The sequence below is a fragment of the Peromyscus eremicus genome, chromosome 7, assembly GCF_949786415.1.
Source record: "Peromyscus eremicus chromosome 7, PerEre_H2_v1, whole genome shotgun sequence".
Classification (NCBI taxonomy): Eukaryota; Metazoa; Chordata; class Mammalia; order Rodentia; family Cricetidae; genus Peromyscus; species Peromyscus eremicus.
In genome coordinates, this window is record NC_081422.1 from 4,376,619 (window position 1) to 4,402,349 (window position 25,731).

General features: G+C 38.9%; 1 protein-coding gene across 1 annotated transcript in view; it reads right to left on the minus strand.

Moving 5' to 3' along the window:
• Positions 1 to 25,731, minus strand: part of Dync2h1 (dynein cytoplasmic 2 heavy chain 1) — a 228,876-nt gene that overhangs the window by 3,904 nt on the left and 199,241 nt on the right. Inside the window, exons 84-87 of the mRNA XM_059267214.1 lie at positions 24,347 to 24,436; positions 19,572 to 19,681; positions 18,486 to 18,567; positions 14,937 to 15,053 (exon numbers count right to left, since the gene is read on the minus strand). Of these exons, the coding sequence (XP_059123197.1) occupies positions 14,937 to 15,053; positions 18,486 to 18,567; positions 19,572 to 19,681; positions 24,347 to 24,436 (399 nt within the window). The remainder of the gene's footprint in view (positions 1 to 14,936; positions 15,054 to 18,485; positions 18,568 to 19,571; positions 19,682 to 24,346; positions 24,437 to 25,731) is intronic.

Consider the following 25,731-nt stretch of genomic DNA (forward strand, 5'->3'; position numbering starts at 1 on the left):
AAGTGCTCAAGTCCTAGCAACAGAACAATATGCTAATGACAGAGCATCTCAGGAAGGACACTGGTATTTCCACTGCTTTTCTCTCCTCTTTTTCTTTTGCTATGGAGGTAGCTATTGGGACTTGGGATTTTTCAGGAACCCACTGAAGGCTTCTGAGCAGAGAAATAAAGTAACTGTTCACATTTGAAAGGGATGTTCTGGCCACTGATGGTGGCAGGGATTAAAGAACAGAGGCAGGGGGACTGAACAAGAGGTCTTTCAAGAGTCTATTAGCGTATGTTAATCCGTATTTTAATCTATCTTCTATTTCACATTAATAGTTGTAAACATGACCTTTGTCCTCTGCATATTTTAATGCCATTCTTTGCAGATTTTATGATGCTTAAGCAGCTCTATAATAGTCTGTGCATGTTTCTTCTTGTTACTACAAGTTGATATAAATTTAGCATCTTAAAAGAATGGAACTCTTGTCCTACAGAGCTGGAGTCCTGACAGAGGTGCTGTCAGTTCCTGCTCTTGGAGGCTTCCAGAGAGGATGTCTGTCTTGCTCCCACAGCTTCTAGAGGCCTCCCTCATCCTGCCTTTGCAAGCTTCCCTCTCTGCCCTCTCAACTGCTGCAGCAGTCTCCAGGGTTCCCCGGTTTCCTTGTGAGAGCCCCCATAAGGACACTGGCCCTACCTGGGGTAATCCAGGATGTCTTCAGGAGGAGAGCTCTGACTTACCACCTTCAGGGTGCCATGTGTCAGATAAGGATACATTTCTCTTTTGAAAGAATATTCAGTAACAAAGCAAAGAAGGCAAGAACATAAAACAAAAGGAAAAATAACACCACCCTCTGCAAAAAACAGAACCCAACAGAATTACTAGGTTGGTTGTTTTAACTCCATTATAAAGAGGTTGAATTTAAACTTGTCAAATGTTAATTCTTAATCATTTTAGAGTATGTATACTATATAATTACATTTATATCATATATTAAATTTCAATACAATGCATTTATAGTAAAGTATACGAAGGGACTCTGGCCAGCTCAAGTGTGGCAAGCACGGCTCTGGCAGGCTTTGCTCTTCTCCCATTCCCTCTGCCCTGCTGAAAACCATTACATTACATCATCACACCCTTAAAGCTAGCTACCAAGGTCTATTCTCTTATCTGGCCACCTCTTCCTCCTGCGGCTGACTACTAAGGTCCACCTATCAAAATATTAAAGTCCAGCAATCAAAAGCCTCCTTTCAGTTCACCTAATTAACATGTCCAAACAAAATATACCACCTATATCCTAGCCAACACAGACTTCCCCTTTTTCTCCTCTTAAAAATCATACTTATGAGGTCACTTGCTGCTGTTTTCTGCCTGAGTCAGAAGCAGCAACTATAACTTTTCTCCCCTACTTAATAAAGAATCTCTCTGTGAAAACAGGTGTTTGGGGGTGGTTTGTGCCTAATCTGGGGCCGGGGAGGAAGTCCCCACTTTTTTTGGAGGAGTCTCCTTCAGTACATATGGATTCAAACCAAAATATTTTCATCAGTGTATTTTTATCAGTTATCTGGACTGCTGTGGACATCGCTCTGTATAAATAAAATGCTGATTGGCCAGTAGCCAGGCAGGAAGTATAGGCGGGACAAGCAGAGAAGAGAATTCTGGGAACAGGAAGGCTGAGTCAGGAGACGCTGCCAGACGCTGCCATGAGTACCAACATGTAAGATACTGGTAAGCCACAAGCCATGTGGCAAGGTATAGATTTATAGAAATGGGTTAATTTAAGATGTAAGAACTAGATAGCTAGAAACCTGCCACAGCCATACAGTTTGTAAGCAATATAAGTCTCTGTGTGTTTACTCTGTGTGTTGGGTCTGAGCGGCCGTGGGACTGGAGGGTGAGAGAGATTTGTCCTGACCATGGACCAGGCAGGACTGGAGAAAACTTCAGCTACACTGGACCATGCATGTTTCCTGAAATCACAAAAGCAGAAGTACTGGCTTTCTTATTTTAGAAAGGACATTAGAAAATGGGAGCTTTAACGTGTATGTATAAGTGGCACAATTCAGTGTGAATCTAGGGAAAGAACTTGGCACTGACTGCTCAGAAACATTGTTTTGTGGGAAGTTCTAGCGATTTTTAAAGGGATAGTGGTAGAGACCTGTTGGGGAATATTATTTGAAAATGTGTTGCATTTTTTCCTACTGCTTTTGTTAACAATTCAAAGATGTGTTTGATTAAATAAAATTAACCTGTGAGCAGGAAGCTGATAGGAAATGGTAGAAAGAAATCACATTTAGCAAGGGTTTTTAAGTAGGGGCTGAAAGAAGGACACTGGGTTTTTTTGGAAGATGCCAGCAAAGGGAGAAGGTTAGCTACTTGTTACTCAGCCTCTCTGAGCAAGCAGAATTCCACCTAAACTGTTGAATCATGAGTTCCTTAGATTTAGATATAGTTTCCCTTAATAGCTTTGAAAGAGTCAGTGCCTGAGGAAACAAAATCCCCTCAGGCTGCAGCCCCTGTGGCCAAACTGCCTCTGACAGCAGCAGAGTTGCAATCTCTGACTAGGACTTCGGTTGCTTAAGGGGCAGCCACTGTAGATAACAAAAAACACATAACAATTGGTGCCCAAAGGGTGGTAGAACCACACTGAAGGAGGGGTCAGGCCAGCCAGCTCTGTTGCACTTGCCTTCTGGACCTCTCCACATTAGCACTCAGCTGCCACTTGCTCGAAGAAGTCAACAGAATTGGTGAGAGATTTGGGAAATCCTTTAGGAGAGTAGGAAAGAATTAAATAATATTGAAAAGAAATTTTTTCCTAAATTAAAAATGGAAACAACAATGCAGGGTGCTAGGGCTCTCTATACTGCTACCTCAGAGGGCTTGAAGTCAGAAGCAGAATATGGGACGATAGATGACTTAACTGTCACTGATATAATACTGATAATAATTACTGTTGGTATGGTAATTAATATCTTATCAATAATAGCCTTGGTGGGTTTTGTGCTAAATGTGACAAGTGGATTAATAGGATACAGACCCTGGTACAATATACTAATGGAAAAAAAAACAAAAAACAAAAATGCTCAGATACAGATAGAGGAATTTAGAGCAGAATTTACCACACCATTGCATTGTGAAACTGGAGAGGAATGGCCTAAGGTTATCAGAATACCAACTTTACTATATCCAGTTACTCTTCAACAACAACCACCAGATGATATGTATCCCTAAGGCTATGCACAAAGTTCTGTAGATATGTTAGACTTAAAGAGATTTAAGGAAACAGTCATTTCATATGGTATGCATTCACCCTTTGTAAAACAGATGTTAATTCATGGGCAACTAGGAATAAAATTATTCCACAAGACTGGATGGGTTTAACTTCAGCAGTATTAGAAGCTGGTCCTCAATTACAATGGAGAACTTGATGGAGAGAGGAAGCCAGGGCCCTGGAACAAGGGAGGGATAGATAGAGGTCATGAGATTTCCCAAGACCAAATTCTTTGTGAGAGTTAGTATGCTGATTTGCAAAGACAGTGTATGCTGGAATAATAACACCCTGATTCTATGTTGTATAGCAACTTTGAACGCTTGGGACTGGGTTGAAGAATCAGGAAAGAGAGGACTGAATCATTTACTAAAATTATACAAAGCCTGAAAGAAGCTTTCACTGATTTTTTACACAGATTCACATCAGCTGTAAATAGAATGATATCTGATCCAGATGCTAGACAAATACTAATTGAAACTTTGGCTTTTGAAAATGCTAATGCAGAATGTAGAAGAGTGATTAGGCCTTTAGTGACAAGATCAACACCCATAGAAGAATGGGTCAGAAATCCAGTCAATATTGGCTCCTATACTTCTAATGATGATACTTGCACAGGAGCACTGCTTTCTAAAAATATAAAGAAAAATAAAAATATTAGGTGTTTTAATTGTGGTAGACAAGGTCATTTGAAAAGGGAGTATAGGCAAGGTGCTCCTAGAAACAATGTTTATTCTAGAAATAATTCAAACAGAAGGCCCCAGCCTTCGGGAGAATGCAGGTGTGGCAAAGGCCAGCACTGGATTAATGAATGTAGATCAACAAGGGACAGGCAAGGTACCCTTTTGCTATCAGGAAATGCCCTGCAGGGCCTCTTGCTGGCCCCAATGTCAAATGTAGTTCAATCATTCCCTACCAGCACTAGGGAAAATCCTCCACAAAAATGATTAAATGATTTAATGCCTGTTGTTAAAAACCATACTGATCTGGATGCCAAAACAGCTTTAGAAGATAAAACAAAAACTCCAGAAGAAACCATAAAACAAATATTTTGGCAAACTTCTATAAATGATCAAAGACCAAAGTTAAAAATACAAATAAATGGCACAGAAATTGAGGGTTTGGCAGACACAGGTAACAAAAACTGCACCAAATCATGGCATCCAGGTTGGCCTCTTCAGGAAGTAAATGTTCAACTTTTGGGAATTGGCAGTTTGTCTCAAGTAAAACAAAATGCAAAATGGGTTGAATCTATAGGGCCAGAAGGACAGAGAAGAAAAATATAGCCATATGTGACTAATATAGCAATGAATTTATGGGGACATAATTTACTATAGCAATGGAATACTCCGGTTAACATTCCCCCAATATCAGAAACAAACTATAAAATAAGAAATGCTTCTGAGAGAAATATCAAAAGATACTATTAAGGACAGTCACTGACCATTCAAACTGTACATAAGCATCACAGCTGTTGGTATTTCAAAGGTACCAACAGCCCTACCTTTAAAATGGTTAACTGACAAACCTATTTGGGTAGAACAATGGCCTTTGACATCAGAAAAATTATAGGCCTTAGAACAGCTGGTACAGTTAAATGCTCAAGTTATTAAAGAATCAACCAGTTCTTGGAAATCTCCTGTATTTGTTATTAAACAGAAATATGAAAAAATGGAGAAAGGTAAAGGATCTAAGAGCTATTAATAAGGTGATTTAGCCAATGGGCTCTTCACAGCCTGAAATTTCCCTGCCTTCTTTATTACCTAAAGGATGGCCTATTATGGTTATTGATTTAAAAGACTGTTTCTTCACTATATTCTTACAAGAAAGGGGTAGAGAAAAATTTGCCTTCATGGTGCCTACTTATAATTCCCAGCCAGCCAGGAGATATCAATGGAAGGTTCTCCCACAAGAAATATTAAACAATCCCACCATGTGCCCATATTTTATATGACAGCCGTTGGAAATAATTTGTGTACAATTTCCTCAATCCATAATTTACCATTATATGGATGATATTTTACTAGTCGATTAAAATGTAGATATTTTAGGGAAAATGTTTGAAGAAGTAAAGAAAACTTTGCCTTGTGGGGATTACAAAGTACTTCTGAAAAAATACAAAGAGGAAATTCCATTAATTACTTAGGTTTATAAAAAATTCAACCCCAAAAGGTAAAGATCAATTGCAGACTCTTAGTGACTTTCAAAGATTGCTAGGAGACAGTTCCTATCTATGGCACACTATTGGAGTAACAACTCAAGAACCGAGTAATTTGTTCCTTACTTTAAACCTTAAAAAGTGATAAGGACTTAAATAGTCCAAGAGAATTATCAGCTGAAGCTGAGAGAGAATTGGCTTTGGTAGAAAAGAAATTACAGGATGCACATGTGGATCATTTGAATCCAGAACTTGATTGCATTCTGGTTAATTTATCCTCTATGCATTCCCCTACAGGGATTTTATAATGCAGATATTATCTTAGAGTGGATATTTTTACCAAACAGAGTAAAAAGTTAAAGACATATGTGGAAAAGGTTTCTGAATTGATTCTAAAAGGAAAATTAAGACTTCATCAATTGACAGGAATGGACCCAGCAGAAATTCTAGTACCTTTTACTAATGCTCAAATTGCTTCATTATGGACAGAAAATGAATAATCGCTTGGAGTAAATTTTTGGATAAGTAACAATTATCCAAAAAGCAAGAGATTTCAGTTTATAAAAAAAAAAAAACTAATTGGAAATTTACCTCATATACTAAAAGGTACCCTAATTTCTGGTGCCCCTACATTGTACAGTTCAGAAATCAGAATTATATGCTATTCTCATGGTATTATTAAGATTTTTCAGATCCTCTTAATATAATTATTGACTCTCAATATGCAGACTTGTCTTACATATTGAAACCACTGAACTTATTCCTGATAAGTCAGAATTAACTTTGTTATTTATACAATTACAGGAAATAGCCAGGAATAGGAATTATCCCATATACATAAAATACATATCAGATCCCATATGTGTCTGCCAGACTCTCTAGCACAAGGTAATGATGAAATTGATCAGTTATTAATAGGAAATGTGCTGGAAGCCTCAGAGATTCATAAAAAAAACCACACCATGTCAATAGCAAGGGTTTAAAAAAGGATTTTTCCATTACTTGGCAACCAAGAAAATTATAAAGAAATGTCCTACTTGTTCCTTATATAATCAAACTCCATTACCTGCAGGAATTAATCCAAAGGATACTCAAAGAAATGAAATTTAGCAAATGCATGTGTTTCATTTTGCAGAATTTGGAAAATTAAAATATGTACATCATACCATAGATACATATTCAGGATTTCAATGGGCAACTGCTTTGAGTTCCGAAAAGGCTGATTATGTAATTACACATCTATTAGAAGCAATGGCCATTATGGGGATACCTGTATAAATTAAGATTGACAATGCTGCAGCATACATATCTAGTAAAATGAGATAGTTTTTTGAATATTATAACATAAAGCATGTTACAGGTATACCACACAACTCCACAGGACAAGCAGTTATAGAAAGGTCTAATCAAACTTTAAAAGAAATGATTAATAAACAGAAGGGCATAATAAAAACACCCAGAGATAAGATTATACAATGCATTATTAACTTTAAATTTTTTAAATGTTAGTGAAAAAGGAACAACAACTTCAGAGAGACACTGGATAATAGAAAAAAAATTGATGAATTAAATCAATCTATATATTTTAAAGATGTATTAAACTCAGAATGGAAACCAGGATATGTGTTACATTGGGGAAGAGGTTTTGCTTTTGTGTCCACAGAAGAAAAAAAAATTATGGATACCATCAAGATTGATAATGAGGAGAGGAGATAGCAAAGAATTAAACTGGCCTAATGGTATATTTCCAACAGGATAAACTTTCATAAGTTTTCCTAAATATTTATTTTTGTTGTACTTCACAACTATAAAAGGCAAATGGTCTTTTTATAGTCCAAATTTAATTAAAATTTAAAGCCGGCTTTAGGATTGGAGTGTGGCTCTCTCCTTCTATAGACCTGAGCATGTTTGTTAAAGGAAAATCCAAAATCTCTGTCTCATGTCAGAAAAGCAACCTGATGTGGGAAAGAAGAAAACCAAATTTAGGGACTTTTCTATTGCCACTGATCTCCTAAGCCTTTAGTTTTATTTTAACTATTTAAAACTTTTCATAGACATAAATGTTAGCTCTAAATTTTTAAGACTAAGCTGTATATGACATTTAAAATGTTTAAGTTTTCAGCAGTGAACTGTAACCAGTCATAACAGTGACCTTTGACATCTCTAACAGATGATAACCTCCCCCACTCGGGGCAGTGGGAATAGGATCCATCCTTGGTGCATGAACTGGAGTTTTAGAGCCCATTACCTATGATAGGACACCTTGTACAGCCTTGATGCAAGGGGAGGGGCTTGGACCTGCCTCAACTGAACGTACCAGGCTTTGCTGACTCCCCATGGGAGGGCTTACCTTTTTGGGAGGAGGGGATGGGGGTGGGGTGAGGGGAAAGGCTTGGGGGGAGTGGGAGGAGGGATGGGTGGTGGATCTGTGGTTGGTATGTAAAGTGGGTAAAAATTTCTTAATAAAAAAGGAAAATATTATGTAAAACTCAGGAAAAAAAAAAGATGGCACCCCACAATGATAATCCTATAGGGACTGTGGTAATGTCATTAAGTGAAAGAGCTCCACCCAAAGATCAGTATCAGACTACAAACTGCTCAGGACAACTCTAAAGTTGCTTGCAGAGAGGGTTATAGGATAATTTAGCCAGGATTTCAGATAAGCTCGGCACTTTCCCATTACACTGAGACCGGACAACAAATGTCACAACTGGTTTTCTCAGGACTTGGGCAATATTTCAGCTTTTTCAGTACCATCACCCCCAGACAACAGGAAGTAACTTTTGGGACATGACACCCACATTCCTAAGAAGTGGGGAGAATGGTATTTGGTAATTTGGTGGGTTATGGATGATTGTCATCATTTATGGGGGTTCTTTATTAATTATTACTGGTATTAGCAAGGGAGGAAATTATACAAATGATATTATATTTGGGTATCTCTGAAAAAAAAGAAAAAAGAGAGGGGGATATAGGAATGATAAGACAGAGGGGTAGATCATTGAATCTACTTTAAATAATAGGGTAGATTATTGAATCTACTATAAACTAAGGGACAGCTATTGATCTCAAATATGCAACTTTTGCATATTGATACAAATTTAAGGTAATTTTTATTTCAACACACTGCATGTATGTTTCTGTTATTGCTTGGGGGACTTTTGCATATTTATAAAAATTTAAGGTTATTTTTGTTACAACATATTTTATGTATGTTTCTATTTTTGTTTGAGGTATTGTGCCCATGCAGTTCCTTTGGAAATGTAGGGTGAAGTTCTAGTTTTTGAAAGGTATTATCACAAACTATATAGGATAATTAGGAAACATGGGTTAGTGGTTAGTCATTTATAACAATCAAATTTATAGATATGTTAGATATGCTTTCTAGATCATATAGAGATATATTTTAGATAAGTAGATGGTCTTCAAACCTTTCAAAAACCTACAGAATATGTCATTTAAAATGTATTGTTAACTTAGAGCTTTTTGTGACAATGAGACACCTCTGCTCCTGGCAGCACCAATTTATTTCAGAGATGATGGGCATCAAAGAAACTATATATGTAGTTTGCTTTCAATGTGGCAAGGCTAGCCATTTGGGCAAGAAGATGCTCTTGCCCAGACTGACTGACAGTATGTTGTATAAATTGGGCATGTAGGACCCACAGGAAAGTGACTACTGAACTTTGCCAAAACAAGGCAGGATAGTCCTTCAGGGTTCCTGCATCACAGAAGAAACTATCAAGACATTCTGTAAGATACAGAAGAAAGTGACTGACAAACTTTGCCAATACAGGTGAGACAGTCTTTGAAATTTCCTGCTTCATTGAAAAGTCTGCCAGATACTATGAGCCTGTAGGCTGAAGATGGATGCCCCAATGTTGCAGAGGAACTCTGGGTGACTGTCCAGGCAGCCAGATGACTCTGTCATTTATAGAGTGTTTGGAAGTTGTTTGCAATGCACCTTTTTTTTTTTACTCAAATGATATTATTGTTCTGGGGCCTATGATGGAGTTGAAGACTAGACAGTTATAGTTGCAGTTTTCCTTGAATATGACAGAAAGTAAATTAGGTATAAAATTTTGGATTCACTAAGATAGGATAGATTATGGAGTATTTTCTTTAAATTTACCAGGCACAAATGAATTGGAATTCAGTACATTGTGAATGGAATCCTTACTTGAGAATTGTTCTTATTGTATACAGTCTTACTATTTAAAGTTAAAACTTTTCATTTTTGTTTAGAAAAAAAGGGGGAAATGTTGGGGAATATTATTTTAAAGTGTGTTGCATTTTTTTCTACTGCTTTTGTTAATAATTCAAAGATGTGTTTGATTAAATAAAATTAACCTATGAGCAGGAGGCTGAGTCAGCAAGTAGCTTACAGGAAGTGGTCAGGAGGAACCACATGAAGCTAGGGTTCTTAAGTGGGGGCTGAAAGAAGGACACTAGGTTTTTGGAAGATGCCAGCAAAGGGAGAAAGTTAGCTACTTGTTACTCAGCCTCTCTGAGTGAGCAGAATTCCATCTAAACTGCTGAATCATGAGTTCTTTAGATTTAGATAAAGTTTCCCTTAGTAGCTTGGAAAGAGAACCCCTCAGGCTGTGGTCCTTGCAGCAGACTTGCCTCTGACAGCAGGGGAGTTGCAATCTCTGACTAGGATAGCTGTTGTTTAAAGGGCAGCCACTGTAGATAGTAAAAAACAGATAACAACAGAGACCCCTCACTCATGTTTTCAACAATGGGACCAGCATTAACTTACAGACTTGAAGAAAAAGGTAAATCAGAAAAGAAACTGAGTTTTTGTTATTTTACACTGGTGTATACAAGGCAAAGAACCCAGAAATACCCTCTAATACATATATCTGAATATCTATACAAGTAATATAAAATAATGGCTATTTTGTGACTGGCTCATGAATTTGTTTTACAGATGCATTGTTCAGCAGTCAAATGTGGTATCTCTGGAGAGCTAAACCCTCGGCTGGAGTTCAAGCTGGTTTGACTGCTATGTTACACTTGCTGGTAAGTCCTATGTGGCACTGTTCCTAATGATATACAAGGATGGACAGCAAGCTGACTTCTTGTGCATGGCCAGAAGGGGAGTCACCTGACACTGAGCCACACCATAAGGCATGTGCCCACAGATATTCCATGGACTATGAGATTCTGACAAAGTTCTGGGTACAGGTTCAGGAAAAGTTTGTGTGGCAATCTGTCAGACTTTTTGGACCTCTTTTTGTGTGTGGAAATGAGAGGTTGAAAGGGGCAGAGGAACCCCCATGGAACTGGACCAGACCCTCTGGATAAGTGAGACAGTTGATTAGCTTGAACTGTTTGAGAGGTCCCCAGGCAGTGGAGCCGGGACCTGTCCTTAGTGCATGAGTTGGCTTTTTGGAGCCTGGGGCCTATGCTGGGACACTTTGCTTAGCCTTGGTGTAGGGAGGAGGGGATTGGACCTGCCTCAGCTGAGTCTGCCAGGCTGGGCTGAATCCCCAGGGGAGACCTTGCCTTGGAGGAGGTGGGAATGAAGGGAGGATTGGGGGGGGGGAGGACTGAGAGGTGGGAGGAGGGAGGAAGGGGGAATCTGTGTCTGATATGTGAAATTAAGTTAATTATCAAATACAAAATACTATTAAAAAAAAAGAAAGTGGGTCTTGTGTCCTAAAGTGGGTGCTCTCTACCTTATTCATGAGATAATCTCTCACTAAGTCTGAAGCTCAAACACTGGGCTCCATCAGCTGCCCAGCAAGCCCCTGTCACTCTGTCTCCTCAGTGCTGGCATTACAGGTGGACACTGCCGTGTCCTGTTTCTTATATAGGGCAGGGGATCCAAACCTAGTTCTCAGGCTTGTAGAGAAAGCACTTTACTTACTGAGCCATCTTCCAGCCCCTCTCAGAACGTTTAATGCAAAACATTTCCAGAGGGGAAGGAATAATGTGTTTATTAAATGTGTTTATTGAACACTTTGCCAGAGGGAACTAACGTGGGCTAATGTCTAAAAGTATGCTCGGCAACACTTTGAAGAATGCCAAGTTCTTCTCTCAACAAACGCTTAGGGCATCTGGACTTGAGCATCAGCACTGGCTGACTGGAGCAAGTCTATCAGTCTGCCTCCTGAATGGATGCAGACAGCCATCTACGGCATTTGAACCCGCATTTTATTACCTTAGTCCACACAGTTACCCATCAAGACAAGGAGGAAGCACACCAGCATTTTACTTTCCCCGTCCTTCAGGCAGGGGAAACTGTAACTCCAGGCCACGTTCGGGCAGCAGTGATCACATAGCAAGCCTGACACTGACTGGCTGCACCCTGAGATATGGTGCTGCACGGAAATGCCAAGGCTACTCCTCCATCCCACAGGACTAGCAGGCCTGCCTTTAAAAGTGAACATCTGGAAATGAGAGACACCGCACAGTGGCTGGGTTAGAAGCCAGGATCCTTCTACTAGAGTGAAGTCTTTAGGACGACCAGTTATCAGATACTGTGGGATTTGTGAGAAACAAACAAACAAGCAAAAACCCTTCTGTCTGGTTTTTGTCTCCAATGTTCTAGCTTGTTTAAAGAATTCTGAATGCTCAGCAACAAAGCAGCTGTGGAGTAGATACAGTGGCTCTTCTCCAAGGCTTCCACGGGCTTTGTCCCTCAAACTAAAATGCAGGAAAATGTTGATGTTCTTTTCCATATAATGTGGAGATAGCCACAGCAAATGTAGAAAGCACTTTATTGAACAAAATTACACTTAAATGAGCAGAAGCTGGCAAGCATCCTAGAATGTTTCTGCACCATGACTAAGGATGGGTAAGCACCTCCAGCTCTCTAATGTCACCTGACTTTTCCTTCTTGTCCTTCCACAGCAGAACTGAGGCTGTTGTCTTTGCAACCCTAGTGGACAGCATCTCTGAGATGTCTAAATGTAGCAAGTAGACAATGACTGTAAGCAACAGCAACTATAAGGAACTATGTGGAGTAAGAAATTATTGTTCCATGTGTGAGGCATACTCTGAGCATTTTATTTCAAATACACAGGAATGTGTCTAAGACTCCTAATGATTCCACAGTATCACTGACTAACCAGATGTGAGGCACTGCTCAGGGTACTGCGTAAGTATGGGGATGTGCCTAAGCCTCATATCATCCCACAGTATCCCCACCCTCCATTCATAAACAGGGGAATTGGTTCAGAGAGTTTACTGAGTCTAAATTATAATTTTCAGAGCTGGAACTTCAATTGTGTTGGTCTCCAAAATTTTGTGTTCAGGAACTCTTAGCAATACATTTGATATTCTTCATGGAACGAACATCTATGTGAAGAAAGGAGAAAAGTGAGCAAGCCCCAGGAAGTCCTTCCACCACATGTCATGGAAAATACAGAAGCCTGGGTACAGGTAGCCCTTAAACTACTCAAAAAATCATTATTACCTTTAGCTCTTTATGGGACAGATACCAAGTCCATTTGACCATTCCTTACATGTGTAGTTTTTCCAAATGATTTCTGGCTTTTATTTCAATCCTGACTTTTAATGTCCAAGAATACATGGGACAGGGATAGGATATTTGAAAGGCATCAGTTCCGAGTGGGATGGAGCCTACAGCTGGTTGTCCTTGCCCACGGGCGAGGCAGTGCTGAGGTCAGGGAGCCACACCCCCTTTCTTCTAGCCATTACTCTCCATGATCTCATCCGAGTGCAGTCGATGCTCCTTCAGTGAACCACATGCTCCTTACATGGATTTCAGTTTTACTTGCCAGAGAAGAAGTACATCACATGACTTAGATTCATTAGAATTCATCAAGATCATACACAACTTTCTATGGTGCAGTTAAAACCTTTGGCAAATTCCATGCTAAGCCAGTGAGTACAACTTTGAGGATTTACAACCTAAGATCAAAAATCACATAACTCATAATTATCACCTTTTGATATAAATTTCTGAAAAAAGACAAATATTCTTCTGATCTCGACTCTTTTATCTGAAAGTCATCCTGACACTGGGGGAAATGAGTCTCCATGGGTGGGGAGCCTCACAGACAGGTTGCTCTTTTGGCTTTCTGAACAGTGACTGCTAGTTACTGTTACAGCTTCAAATTTTATGTTCAAACACCCAGACGCTTTTGATCTCTGTAGAAAGTATAACTGGAAACTTCTTGTGGCATTTCCCGATGAGAAAACGCATCTTTCCTGTAGTGAACAACGTTTTGCAGTTCACTGGATGGAGTATTACAGTCTATTTATGCATACATTTTCAGTCTTAGGCTTCAGAGTTAAGAAGTTACATGCCTCATCTAAAACCATGTCCTATTTTAAAGACATATGTATGCCTCTAGGTTCCACCATTGAAGAATAAAATTCTCAATTACTGAAAAAAAAAAACAAAACAAAACTATCTGGCCACGAGGAGCATGATGTTAGAGTGTGAGGCCAAGCCTCTGACATGCATCACTATGAGGAACATGATGTCAATGTCATGGTGTGAGGCCAGGCCTCTGACATGCATCACCCCCTGATCCAGGGTAGGTGTTACGCTCCTGTCCTAGGACAAAGCACTGTGACCCAGGAAATGTATGGAAGGAAGGGTATATTTGGGTTGATGGCTCCACAACAATAAGTCCAGGATGGCAGAATGGAGACTTAGTGGTGTAAGACACGGAAGCTGAGAACTTAACATTTGGAACTGCAGCAGGAAGCAGGGAGTACAAACTGAGAAAGGCACATGGCTTTTAAGTCTCAAAGCCCACCCCCAGTGACTACGTCCTCTAGCAAGGCCACGCTTCCTGAGCCCCTCAGCACCAACAACTGGAAGTCTGTTGTTTTTATCTAAGTTGTTCTATTCGCCAATAAAGACGTTGGAGTTGGATATTGGAGGTAAAAAGCTGCTAGTTCACAGAAGCCAAGAAGTAACCAGATGACCTTCCTTTTTGGCCAGAGAACCAGCAAGAAAAGTGTCTCTCCACTTGTCCCAAACCAAAAGGACCACAAATCTCTAAGTTCCTCCCAACTCCTTCCTGTGTGTCTCTCTATCTGTATTCCTGGCTCTTCCATCCTCTCTATGGCTAATTCCTGTCAACTAGTCGCTGGCTTCACCCCCTGATCCAAGTTTCACAATGAGATCAAATATACCACAACAGCAGTCAACATCCTTATTCCCACCACCACACCTGGTTACTTGCAGTGCTGGATTGTGGGAAGGCCCTGACCTGTGTGGCTCACATTACCTACCTGAAACCATGTAACCATGAAACCATGCCTTGGTCTAAGAGGCCTGCAGAGGAAAGCTCATGCCACACAGTGACTTTATTCTTAAGCTCAAGAGTTTGTACTAATACACACATTTTTTTTTATAAAATTTTTTTCAAAACAAAATGGTTTAAAAATCTTTACCTCCTCAAAATATATTAACTACAAATTTGTTAAAGTACAGGTAAAATGGGAAAGCAAACCAAAAACACAAGCTATGAATATCTTACGGAAAAGTAAAACCCAAGAGTGAACGATGGGGTTAGAAGCTGTGTATCCAGTGCTTACCTGTGGAGTCCAGCCCATAAAGCACGGGAGAACTGATGATACGCTGGGGGAATCGTGCTGGTTTTCTGAAAGGCGATTGCCATCAAAGCTGCATCCTTCCAGCAACAAACCACTGATCTGCCACAGAAAAGCAGAAAGTGGTAAATAAAAAATTCTGAAATGCCAGGTACACACAGTTGGATCTTAAGATCAAGGCCCAGTGTCCCAGATGCTCTGAAAACAGATTAGGGCCTTTTGTTTGGAGAACACAGAAAATCTGAATCAGTGTTCATTGAAAACTCTCTTTAGGACAGAGTTCTTACTTTTTAGCTAAAATTCTAGGAAAAACTCACAAATGCCATAGACTATATAACCGCAAGTGCCTTGGCATTAGGTTAATAGAAATATAAAGACATAAGCCAAATTAACTCTTTTCCAGGAAGTAGGGGAGAGAAGCGTAACCAGAGAATGAACACATGGTTCCTCCATGTCTTCTAACACTTTTTATTTATCCTTCTGTGTGGAGGTGAGAGAGTAAAGGAGAAAGTCTCACAGTCTAAGGTAGCTTTAGTGTAAGCCAAAGGCATCTGAAATAAAAACATGGCTCTGGGAGTCGTGTTAGCTATAGTTTCTTGGTGGCCATTTTATCTATTTCTCCAGCATTAATTGCCCTAGCTAATGGCAGCAGGTTGAGTAGTAGCTTACATTCATACCTGTTCAACAGTCTGCCTTTACAGTCTTGTCTGTTTTCTCATGATATGTGCATGATACTAACCACAATCTATCTTAAACAATAGCTTCAAGTTTTAGCCTGACTTGAGAGGATTGAACTTCAAATTCTTTTACAATATTGCAACAGTGATATACATTCAGTTGAAAGCACATACTAAATTTGGATCTTTTTGCAGCCTAGCATATGTGGTAGGGTACTCTCCTTCATGGTGGGCACTGATGGCAGCAGTGAGCTGAGCCGCTGTTAGGCTCATCCTCGATGGTATGAGGTGGTGTGTCACTGTGCTTGAGGTCTTCCCTTCCACGATAACTGAAGACGGAGGTCACCCTTCCTTCTGTTTACTGGCTACTTGTGTATCTTTTTTCAAAAATGTTTATTTAGGTGTTTGTCCATGTTTTATTTCTTCGTCTTTAAAATGTGGGAAGACTGAAATGACTGCTGTGAACATTGTTGTCTACCAAGGAGCAGAGTGTTACCAATAAAATCTCCCCTTATACTAGCTGCAACCGGAGCTCAACAGACTGACCCCAAACACTAAACTATTGCTGAAAAGTTGCTATGGATAATATAGCAGTTCTCCAGACAAATGGTCCAACTTCCAGCCAGACCTGGACTTGGACAATGAGCCTATCTCCATAGGACAAAGACTTACTCCTATGAAGTATCAAAGAATTTCTACAACCTCAGGAAAAGCACAAGGAAGAGGCAGTATCAAATCTGGGTTGTTTTTGCCTAAAAAAGGTCCAAAAAAATGTCCTTCCAAGGGAAGGTAGGAATGATAGCAGACTCTAGGATGCCAGCCTGACATGGAAATCAAGTATGTGTGAAACTGTCAGACACATAGGAAATGCTCGGTAAGTTTTAGCCAATGTTACTCATCTGGGAATGCAAAATTATATAAAAACCAACTGAAGTGAGACAAACTGAAAGTTTAAGCAGAACTTATTTGGGTAATTCTGATCAGAGGACTTTACAACACTTTCTAGATAAATGAATCCATTCTATTATCTTATTCACGTATGAAGGAAATAAGAGATGTTGAAACACTTTATTGAGCCCATTACACAGCCCCCAAGTATGACTTACATGTCTGTACACACTTAAGGGATAGTTTCTGTTTATGGATGCAATTAGCAATTACATAATTTATTTAGTTTGCTTTCGACCTGAATACAAAAAGGCAATGTGCTGTACATACTATCGTGCAAACTATTTCAGCACTGATTTGAAGGTGTTTTATTCTGTTCTTTTGTCTATTTCTGCTGATGAGTTTCAAGTAATTTCTAACTGTTCCCTTAGAGCTTTTATTATTTTTCTCTTTGTAAATCCTAAATATATTTTCCTGTAATTTTATTTCTAGACATCAACCTTTTTCTGCTTTCAGAATCAATGTATTATTATTTTTTGTATCAGGAAAATACTTATTTATTTTTTTCACTTTAATATATATTTGTTGCAAATGATTTTGATTTCACACATAATAACTATAAGTAGATATGCTATATGATGGGCTATTGGATACATTCATGTATTTTGTAATTATTAAATCAGAAAATTATCATATATGCCACTTCAAATACATATTGTTTCTTCATAGCACAAGTAGTTATGTTTTTGTTTTAACAGTTTTTTAAATATACATGACATTATTACCAACATTAACCACACTGTGTAATAGAGCCTTACAGTTTGCTTTTCTTTATAGTAACTTTAAATGTAGTCCTTTTGATTGCTTGCTTACGAATGTACTGAAACATCAAAATAAATTATTTTCAGTTCCTAGGGAATCTTAGAAATTAATTTGAATTAATTTGTATGATTAATCTATTGTTCTTACTAAGTGAAACCATGATTTGGTGATTGATTGTGAAAACACAGTGAAGAATTTAATTTAGAGTTCTCTATCCCTGGCATCACTCTCTATATCCAGTTATTTTGATTTGATTAAAAACTTTACAAATATAACCCTAGGAAACAAACAACAAATTTCCTATGTAACGTTTTTAAAGAATGAAGTAATGAAGATATATTTGCTCTATAAGAATGTATTGTGAATATGTACAATGTATTAATGTATCAATGTATTAATTTATCAATGTATTAATTTTATCAGCATGTCCAATCTGTGGCCAAGGACTAGACCAATACCAAATCACAAACTTACTTAAAATATATTTTTTTTTAACATTCTGCTACTTGATCTTGGGATGAAGTTTGTAGTTGACAATGTTGTGCACTGTGTTTCTCTTCAGGATATGGGATATTATTTCGCTATATTTCATCAGTCTGCCTTTCCTTACAGCAATAGCCTACTGTATCAGTTGCCACAACTTAATAACAATGATGCTCCCACTATGAGCAGATTTCTTCTCTAACACTTCAACTTAGGCTCATCCTGTTATCTGCTTTGATCTGTTATTGGTAATAAGACTTTCAAAGGTGGACTTTAAACAAGATTTTTTTCCTCTCGGAATGCCATACTGAGACTGAAGTGATTTAGGGCACAGCCAGCAGTAGCTGCAGAGGTGAATTAGGCCAGCATTAACCTTCATGGGAGCTGACCTAGCTGGAGCTGCCCTTTTATTACAGCACTTCATTATCTCTGCACGGTCATGATTTTTACATAACACATACTGGATTTTGCTTTCTCAAAATACAGTAAGTATAATTAAAGTTTTATATTACATCATATAAATCTCATTGTAAGGTCTTTCATGTTAAATATTATATAATTAGACTGTAATCTATGGTTGAGATCCATTGATCTTGCATTATAAGAATAGGTGCCTATGAGTTAGAAATATACAATGATGCATTTTAAAGTTAAACATTCGTACCTTAATCTGCAGCTTTGCTTCTTGAAGTCGGCCTTTCCAGGATGCTACAAATTTAAGACTATCCACAGAGCAGCCCATTGCCCTGTAAAAGTAGAGCAGATTCAAATGTCATGAGAAATAACTCTTCAGTGTGCAAGGAGAGGTCTATCAATAGAGCGTGCATGTAGCAAACATAAGGCTGGGGTGGGGGTGGGGATTCAATCCCTAGAACCAACCCCAAACACACAAAACAGTGTCCTTAGGAGATAAAGTTAACAAATTAGCTATTTTCAATGACTTGTTTTAAATCCAAATACAATGTTCAAGAAAGAGCTACCAAATTAAGTGTAATACCTAAGGTTTTAACATTAGTTGCTTAAATGTCAATCTTCCTTTGAGATTACAAGTTTTTTAGGTAAAGGGCCTTTGACATTGTTTTACATTCTCCATTTTGATCATGGCCCTCAAATCTTAGCACATAAAAGATATTAAATTTTTATTGAATGAACAAAATATCCTGAGTAAAGATAAATACCAGTCCCCAGGACTGAACTTCTACCGCTTCCTCAGAATGTTCTAGCGATCCTCTTTCTTTATGCTCTATCTTGTTACAAACAGGGTCTATATATCCAGTAAGCTGACACTGCCACAGAGACCAGCTTGACCTTAACTGTAGCTCTTTTCACCATGAAAGTTATCCAGAGCAGCCTCCTAAAAGATCCTGCAAAATCATGTTTTCATGTAGTCTAAGGTGGCAACCACCAGCCTCCTGTGGTCACCGAACACTGTGAGCTTGGTCAATAGGCCCAAGAAAGTAAACCCTTCAGTCTATAGTTTACATTTAAATAGACCATTGGCTACTATTTTGGACAGTGCAAGTCTGGATAAAAAAAAATGACCAAACTTAGGAATTTAAAAATTTTCCAATTCTATAAAGCAATGATACTGAAATTAGAAGTTGACTGTTATTAAAGGCAAGCTGTTAGGGGGAGTAATAAACTTACATAGGTCTCAAAATAAATTTACTCTTGACAATCAGGATAATGTGACTAGAGGTGAATAAGTAAAACATAATCACCCTCAGGGAAAATAAGATATTCATTCTACCTTGCAGTTTCCTGGCGAAGAGCATTGAGGAATGTGTCTGGATGGAAGAGTTCAGATAGGTCAAGTGTATCAGAGAGAAGAGCTTGCTTTTCAGCTTTATCGACCCAGTTCTAGAGGAAGAAGGGAAAATAAATACATAAATGTATGGTTACACATAAGCCATTTTTAACAAGAGTGTTATATACTCATTTTCCAATTGCTCTGAAACAGTGTCTAGAAAGAACCGAGACTCGGCCTCTGCCTTGCAGAAGCCTGAAGTAGTAATCTGGTGTCTGTCCTCCGTGAGCAATCCTCCTGGCACAGCCTTTCTACTGTAAAATCTGTTCACGATGAAATGTAAAAAGGGACATTTCAAGTTATGGATAGCAGTTGGAGTTGGGCCTTCACCAGCAAGTAGGGATGCATGTTCAGTGTACACTGGATATCCTGGTGCATATCCTGAATCCTGAGCACCCCCTTCTCAGCAGCACCCTGGCCAAGGGCTGAGAAGAAATGAGTCTCTGTCAAGGGGCTGCAATGTAGTCTTCTCATACCTGCTGTGTCAGGCCAGTTCCACCTGGAGTCACACGTGCCAACATACAGTATGTTGGGAAAGTGTGGTGATATTTTATTTGTGTACCACAATAAAGCTTATCTGGGGACCAGAGGAAAAAGGCAGCCACTGTATTAAAAATAGAGGTCAGGTAATAGTAGCACATGCTTTTAATCCTATCACTCGGGAGGCAGGAATCTGTCTGGATCTTTGTGAGTTAAAGGCCATACTGGGAACAGAGCCAAGCATGGTGGTACATATCTTTAATGCCAGCACTAACCATAAAGGTCTGGAGGTCTGTACAGACAGACAGGGAGTGACAGAGCTGGGCAGGAAAAGGAAGTGATGTAGCTGGCCAGAGAGAGGAAATGAGATGGCAGAAGAGAAAGGCATACAGGTGTGGGTATACACGAAGAAGCTCTCTTTAGCAGAGCATCTCCAAGTGGTAAGAATGTGGCTTTCTGCTTTTCTGATCTCTCGGTTTTAACCCCAATATCTGGCTCCGGGTTTTTTATTAATAAGACCATTTAGCAATTTGTCTTACAGATAAGAATTTAAAAGCCGCCACTTAGAACAAATGCAACAGCAGTCTTGTACAACAGCCAGCTGACATTAACCAACTGTGCATACCACCATGCTGCAAGTTAGACCCTTGTTTTAAGGTACAAAGAATGAGGTCAAAGGTCTTACCCCAGGTTACACAGCAGCTGTTAAAACCAAGACATAAACCCGAGAGTTAAGTGACTGGTTTCTGCTAAGATTTCCTGCAGGTCCTGACACTAAAAGGTGGCTTCCTGGTACTCTGGGAAGCACTCTATCATTTCAGCGGGTGCACAAAGGTGGAACACAGGAAATTTCAACCACTGACCAATCAAAGATGGCCATTTACGGAGTAATTTGTCTTACATGGTTTATAAACAGCCCAAGAAAACCATCAGCGCTCCATTAACAGAAAGCCCACTTCATGCCTTTGCAGCTCAGCCAGGATGAGACCATTACATTAGTATTATTATAACAATCAGACTCTTCAGTCTCCACATTTGTGTAGTTGTCTCAACATACTTGGCCAGTACTAAGTACTGTAGAGACAAAGATGTCTCTACATCCTTGTAGTAGACATGTGTTGATTTTTTAATTAAGAGATTTAAAAAGAGATTCTTATAAACAATTGCAAATCTCCCTCTCAGATACTATGCTTTACAATAATGCTGTACATAATTTATCTAATTTGTCTTTCATTATTAGCTAAACATCCAAGAAGTTACTCTTTTAAATGAAACACTTAACATAAATATTTATAATTGTACTATTAATACTTTAAAATCAATTTTGAATTCTAATACCCTAGAGGGTTATTGCCAGAAGTGGATTTATATGTGCTCAAACTAATTAACAACTACAGAGTAGCTGATAATCAGATTTTACTTCATTAAAGTTCAGATTAAGATAATTAGTCAAGGAGGAAAAGTTTCCTTGGTAAAAATGTTATTAGTCCATGAAAAAATAAGTATGTGTTAGTCTACTAAGCTTAGAGCTAGAGTGGCTAAGATGCGGTCTGACAGCTGAGGCTTATGTAGGGAAGCCTCTTTTAATGGTTGTAGTAACTGATTAGCAAACCTCACAGCGAGGGAAGACTTGCTTTTTTCCACATTTAAACCATACTTACACTGATTTATGAGCATGCAAATAAAGAATTAGGTACCAGTGTTTTTAGTAAGAAATGAGTACAGACAAACTGCATCAAGCAGAATCACACACAACAACTCTTAGTCAATGATTTTCCTTTACTCATGTCATGGTGATGGCCACTGACGGGTGGGTTTCAGATTTATCCCCTAGTCTCATCTACGATTATTAGTGTTCATATCTATAATTCTTTAATGATGTGTAACAAAAACAGTTACAGAGATAGGTGAATGAACATCTAACAGGATCGCCTGACAAATGGGCCAGGCAATTTCTTAAACATCACACAAGCATATAACCTCAGAATAGTAGGCAGGACAACTCTTGGCTTAGGCCACAATGAATCCTGGAGATGGTCAGGCATAGTTTCTTACTATACGATAAATGAAATAACTTTCCAAAGTGAATATGGTAAGATTTCAAAATAGTGCAATGTCAGAATATGATCCAAGAATGGCGTCCTGTGAAGGGAATTCTGAGTGCTTGTGAGAAAACTCCAGGAAAACAAGAGGCCTGTGACCTCAGTTTCTTCAAAAACACAGAATTGTTCTTGAGAAGTACCTTCATGCCCCTTCCAGGGGTAGCAGAAAAGAGTGAGTTTACTTCAGATTATTCATTATAACTGCATATTTGTTTATATGCCTCTATAAAAAACATGGTTTTTGCAGCATGTGGCTTGCCCTGGTGAGTGTACATTTTACTCATGTGACTTTTCTTAACCCTCTGATGCTCTGAACAAAGTTGGCAATTGCATGAGACTTCAGTCTGCCTTATTTTTAGGCTCTACTCTCCCAGATCAACTGTCAACTAGAGCAGTCAGCACTGCAGTACTGAGTGTAGGATACAGTCAGCACCGCAGTACTGAGTGTAGGATACAGTGAGCACTACAGTACTGAGTGTAGGATACAGTGAGCACTGCAGTACTGAGTGTAGGATACAGTCAGCACTGCAGTACTGAGTGTAGGATACAGTCAGCACTGCAGTACTGAGTGTAGGATACAGTCAGCACTGCAGTACTGAGGGTAGGATACAGTGAGCACCGCAGTACTGAGTGTAGGATACAGTGAGCACTGCAGTACTGAGTGTAGGATACAGTGAGCACCGCAGTACTGAGTGTAGCATACAGTCAACACTGCAGTACTGAGTGCTAGGATACAGTGAGCACCGCAGTACTGATTGTAGGACACAGTGAGCACTGCAGTACTGATTGTAGGACACAGTGAGCACCGCAGTACTGAGTGTAGGATACAGTGAGCACTGCAGTACTGAGTGTAAGATACAGTCAGCACTGCAGTACTAAGTGTAGGATACTGAGTGCTAGCTGTAAGATGGATTTAGAAGCATTTACTCTATGACGAAAGTGTATGAGACAGGGGAAATGAGATACCACCAATAATGGACAAAAGGTAGAAAGGAGAAAATTACATTAAAAAGTAATATCTTATCCAAGTCCTATTTCTTTATGAATTTTATATATAGAATTGAATAATAAAGCTGTTTCCTCATGAACATAGTTAAGGAATAGTTCAGCTGTAATACAACCAAATATCATTTTTATGCAGGCTAGACATACTACACCTGTGTATCTTTGTCAAATTGTGCAGAAATTCTCTGTAACTCTTTTATATATTAAAATGAGACCATAAGGCACTGGAAGGTAGACCATAGGGAAATCTGAATACTTGAGTATTACAAAATTAAAGGCACACAGCCAACTCCCCACCAGGGGCTTTCTAGCCACCACATGTAGCCTGAAGACCCAGGAAAGTATCCGATTGCTCTTCTCAGTTCCTGCTATGTTCCGCTGGCCAGGGACCACCACCTCATCAGTCTCACTCCCTAATGCTGAGACTCCCCGGCCACCACACGGAGCCTGGGGACCTAGAGCTGCATATAGAAGAATGAAATCACCCTGCAGAAAACTCAACTCCAAATGGATCAAAGACCTCAACAGAAGACGAGAATCCCTAAGTCTGACAGAGAGGAATGCAAGGAACACATGGGCACAGGAAGGGACTTTCTGAACAGGACCCCAAAAGCACAGGCATCAAGACCAAAAGTAAGTGGGACCTCGTAAAACAGCAAAGCTCCATAAAGCAAATGGCACCAACATTTGGGTGACGAGGCAGAATATAACTGACAGAGGGTTAGCATCTAGAACATACAATAAACTCAAAAACCTAAACACAGGAGAACAACCAACCCAAAACAAGGCACGGAATTAAAAAAGGATAAAATATAAACAGGAGGAGCCTTCTTCCAGCAGTCAGGTCACAGTTCTGACAGGGCTTCAATCACCCGGAGTTGCTGTCTGTACAAGCCAGATGCACAACTGCAGATTTTTCTCCACATTATCAATGGTTAAGAAACAAAACCATGAACAGATAGCAGACATTTTGAAGAGTGTGGGTGTGGTACCAACATTTCAAATGACCTAAAAATGAGTTTGTGTTTTATGTAAAGTCCTGTCATTTTCACTGTCCAGGTTATCTCAATAGGTAAGTCTATGGACCATAGTTGGAGACACACACTCAGCTACTAAATAATCCATTCTCACCTGAATTGCAAGGGCACGGGCTACAAGACCTCTCAGGTACTGGAGGGGGTCCTCGGGGCCTTCCCACTTGCTCTGCCACGTGAGAGGACACTGTAGTGTGAAAGAGCAGAAGTCAGCTTACATGGATGACAACGTGTATAGACTTTCAACATTAGTGTAGAGGAAAGAATGTCTGAAGCTAAAATGGGATTCGTTAGTTGTAAAGCCTCTTAAAGGAATGAACACATCTAATACTCACTGGGAAACTAGTCAACAACATTTTCTTGGAGTGAAATTTGGCATGGTATGAAATCAAAATAGAATTTAAAAATTCATTTTAAAATTGCTAAAGATAAAAAGGGTACTGTGGTCCCTAGAGAATTTTTTTCAAGCTATGCATAAAGAGCACACATGAATTTACCTACATGGGTAGACATGCAAAGAAAAGGTAACTGAAGTGTGTGGCCTAAATTAAAACCAGTAAGTAAAATAACAGAATAGCTCTTTTATAAAAACTGTCTTTCTAATAGCTGACCACAGTTACTCTCAACTAATACACACGTCTATGCTTTAGAAGTGTTCAGCAAGTACATATGTACTATAACACACTTCTGTGCTGGTTTTCTGGAGTTTCAATTATAAATATCAACAAATTTTGTATTATTTTAAGTATAGTAACAGCACAATAATTTTATGCCCCATTCACCCTCTGACTATGTAAGTGATAAAATACTACAGGCTAGCCTATATCAATCATCAATAATGTATAGAAAACTAGAAACATTAATATCCAAACATAAGAGTAGAAAGGGAACTTAGAAGAAGACATCAAACACTTTAGAGGCATCTAGCCATTCTTAGAAATAAGTGCCAGAGTCATGACTAAAACAGATGTGGGTTTAAAACATAAGTTTAAATAAACAACTTGAAAATGTAACTCAAGGAATGAGAAAACAAACCAAGTCCCAAACAAGGAGAAATGAAATAACAAATACCACAGTAGAAATAAGTAAAACAGAATAAAAAATATTAATGATTAACAAACCAACAGCCAATATTTTGAAAAGCAAACTAATAAACGTTTCATTAGCTTAACCAACAAAAGATACAAAGTCAGAGATGACAGATAAAGGAGACCACTGATACCACAAAAATTGGAAAATCATTCAAGACTGTTAATGTGTACAAGTATGTGCCAACAAACAAAAAAATCCTAGAAAAAACCAGCTCCTTTCTTGGCTTCTAAAGCTGGGGCTAGTGAGATGTTTCTATGGGTAAAGGCACTTGCTAGGCCTGAGGATCTGGGTCCTACATACTGGAAGCAAAGAATCTACTTCTGCAGGTGACCTCCGACCTCCATACAGACATGTGATCATACACATAAAATAAATGTAATAAAACTTCTC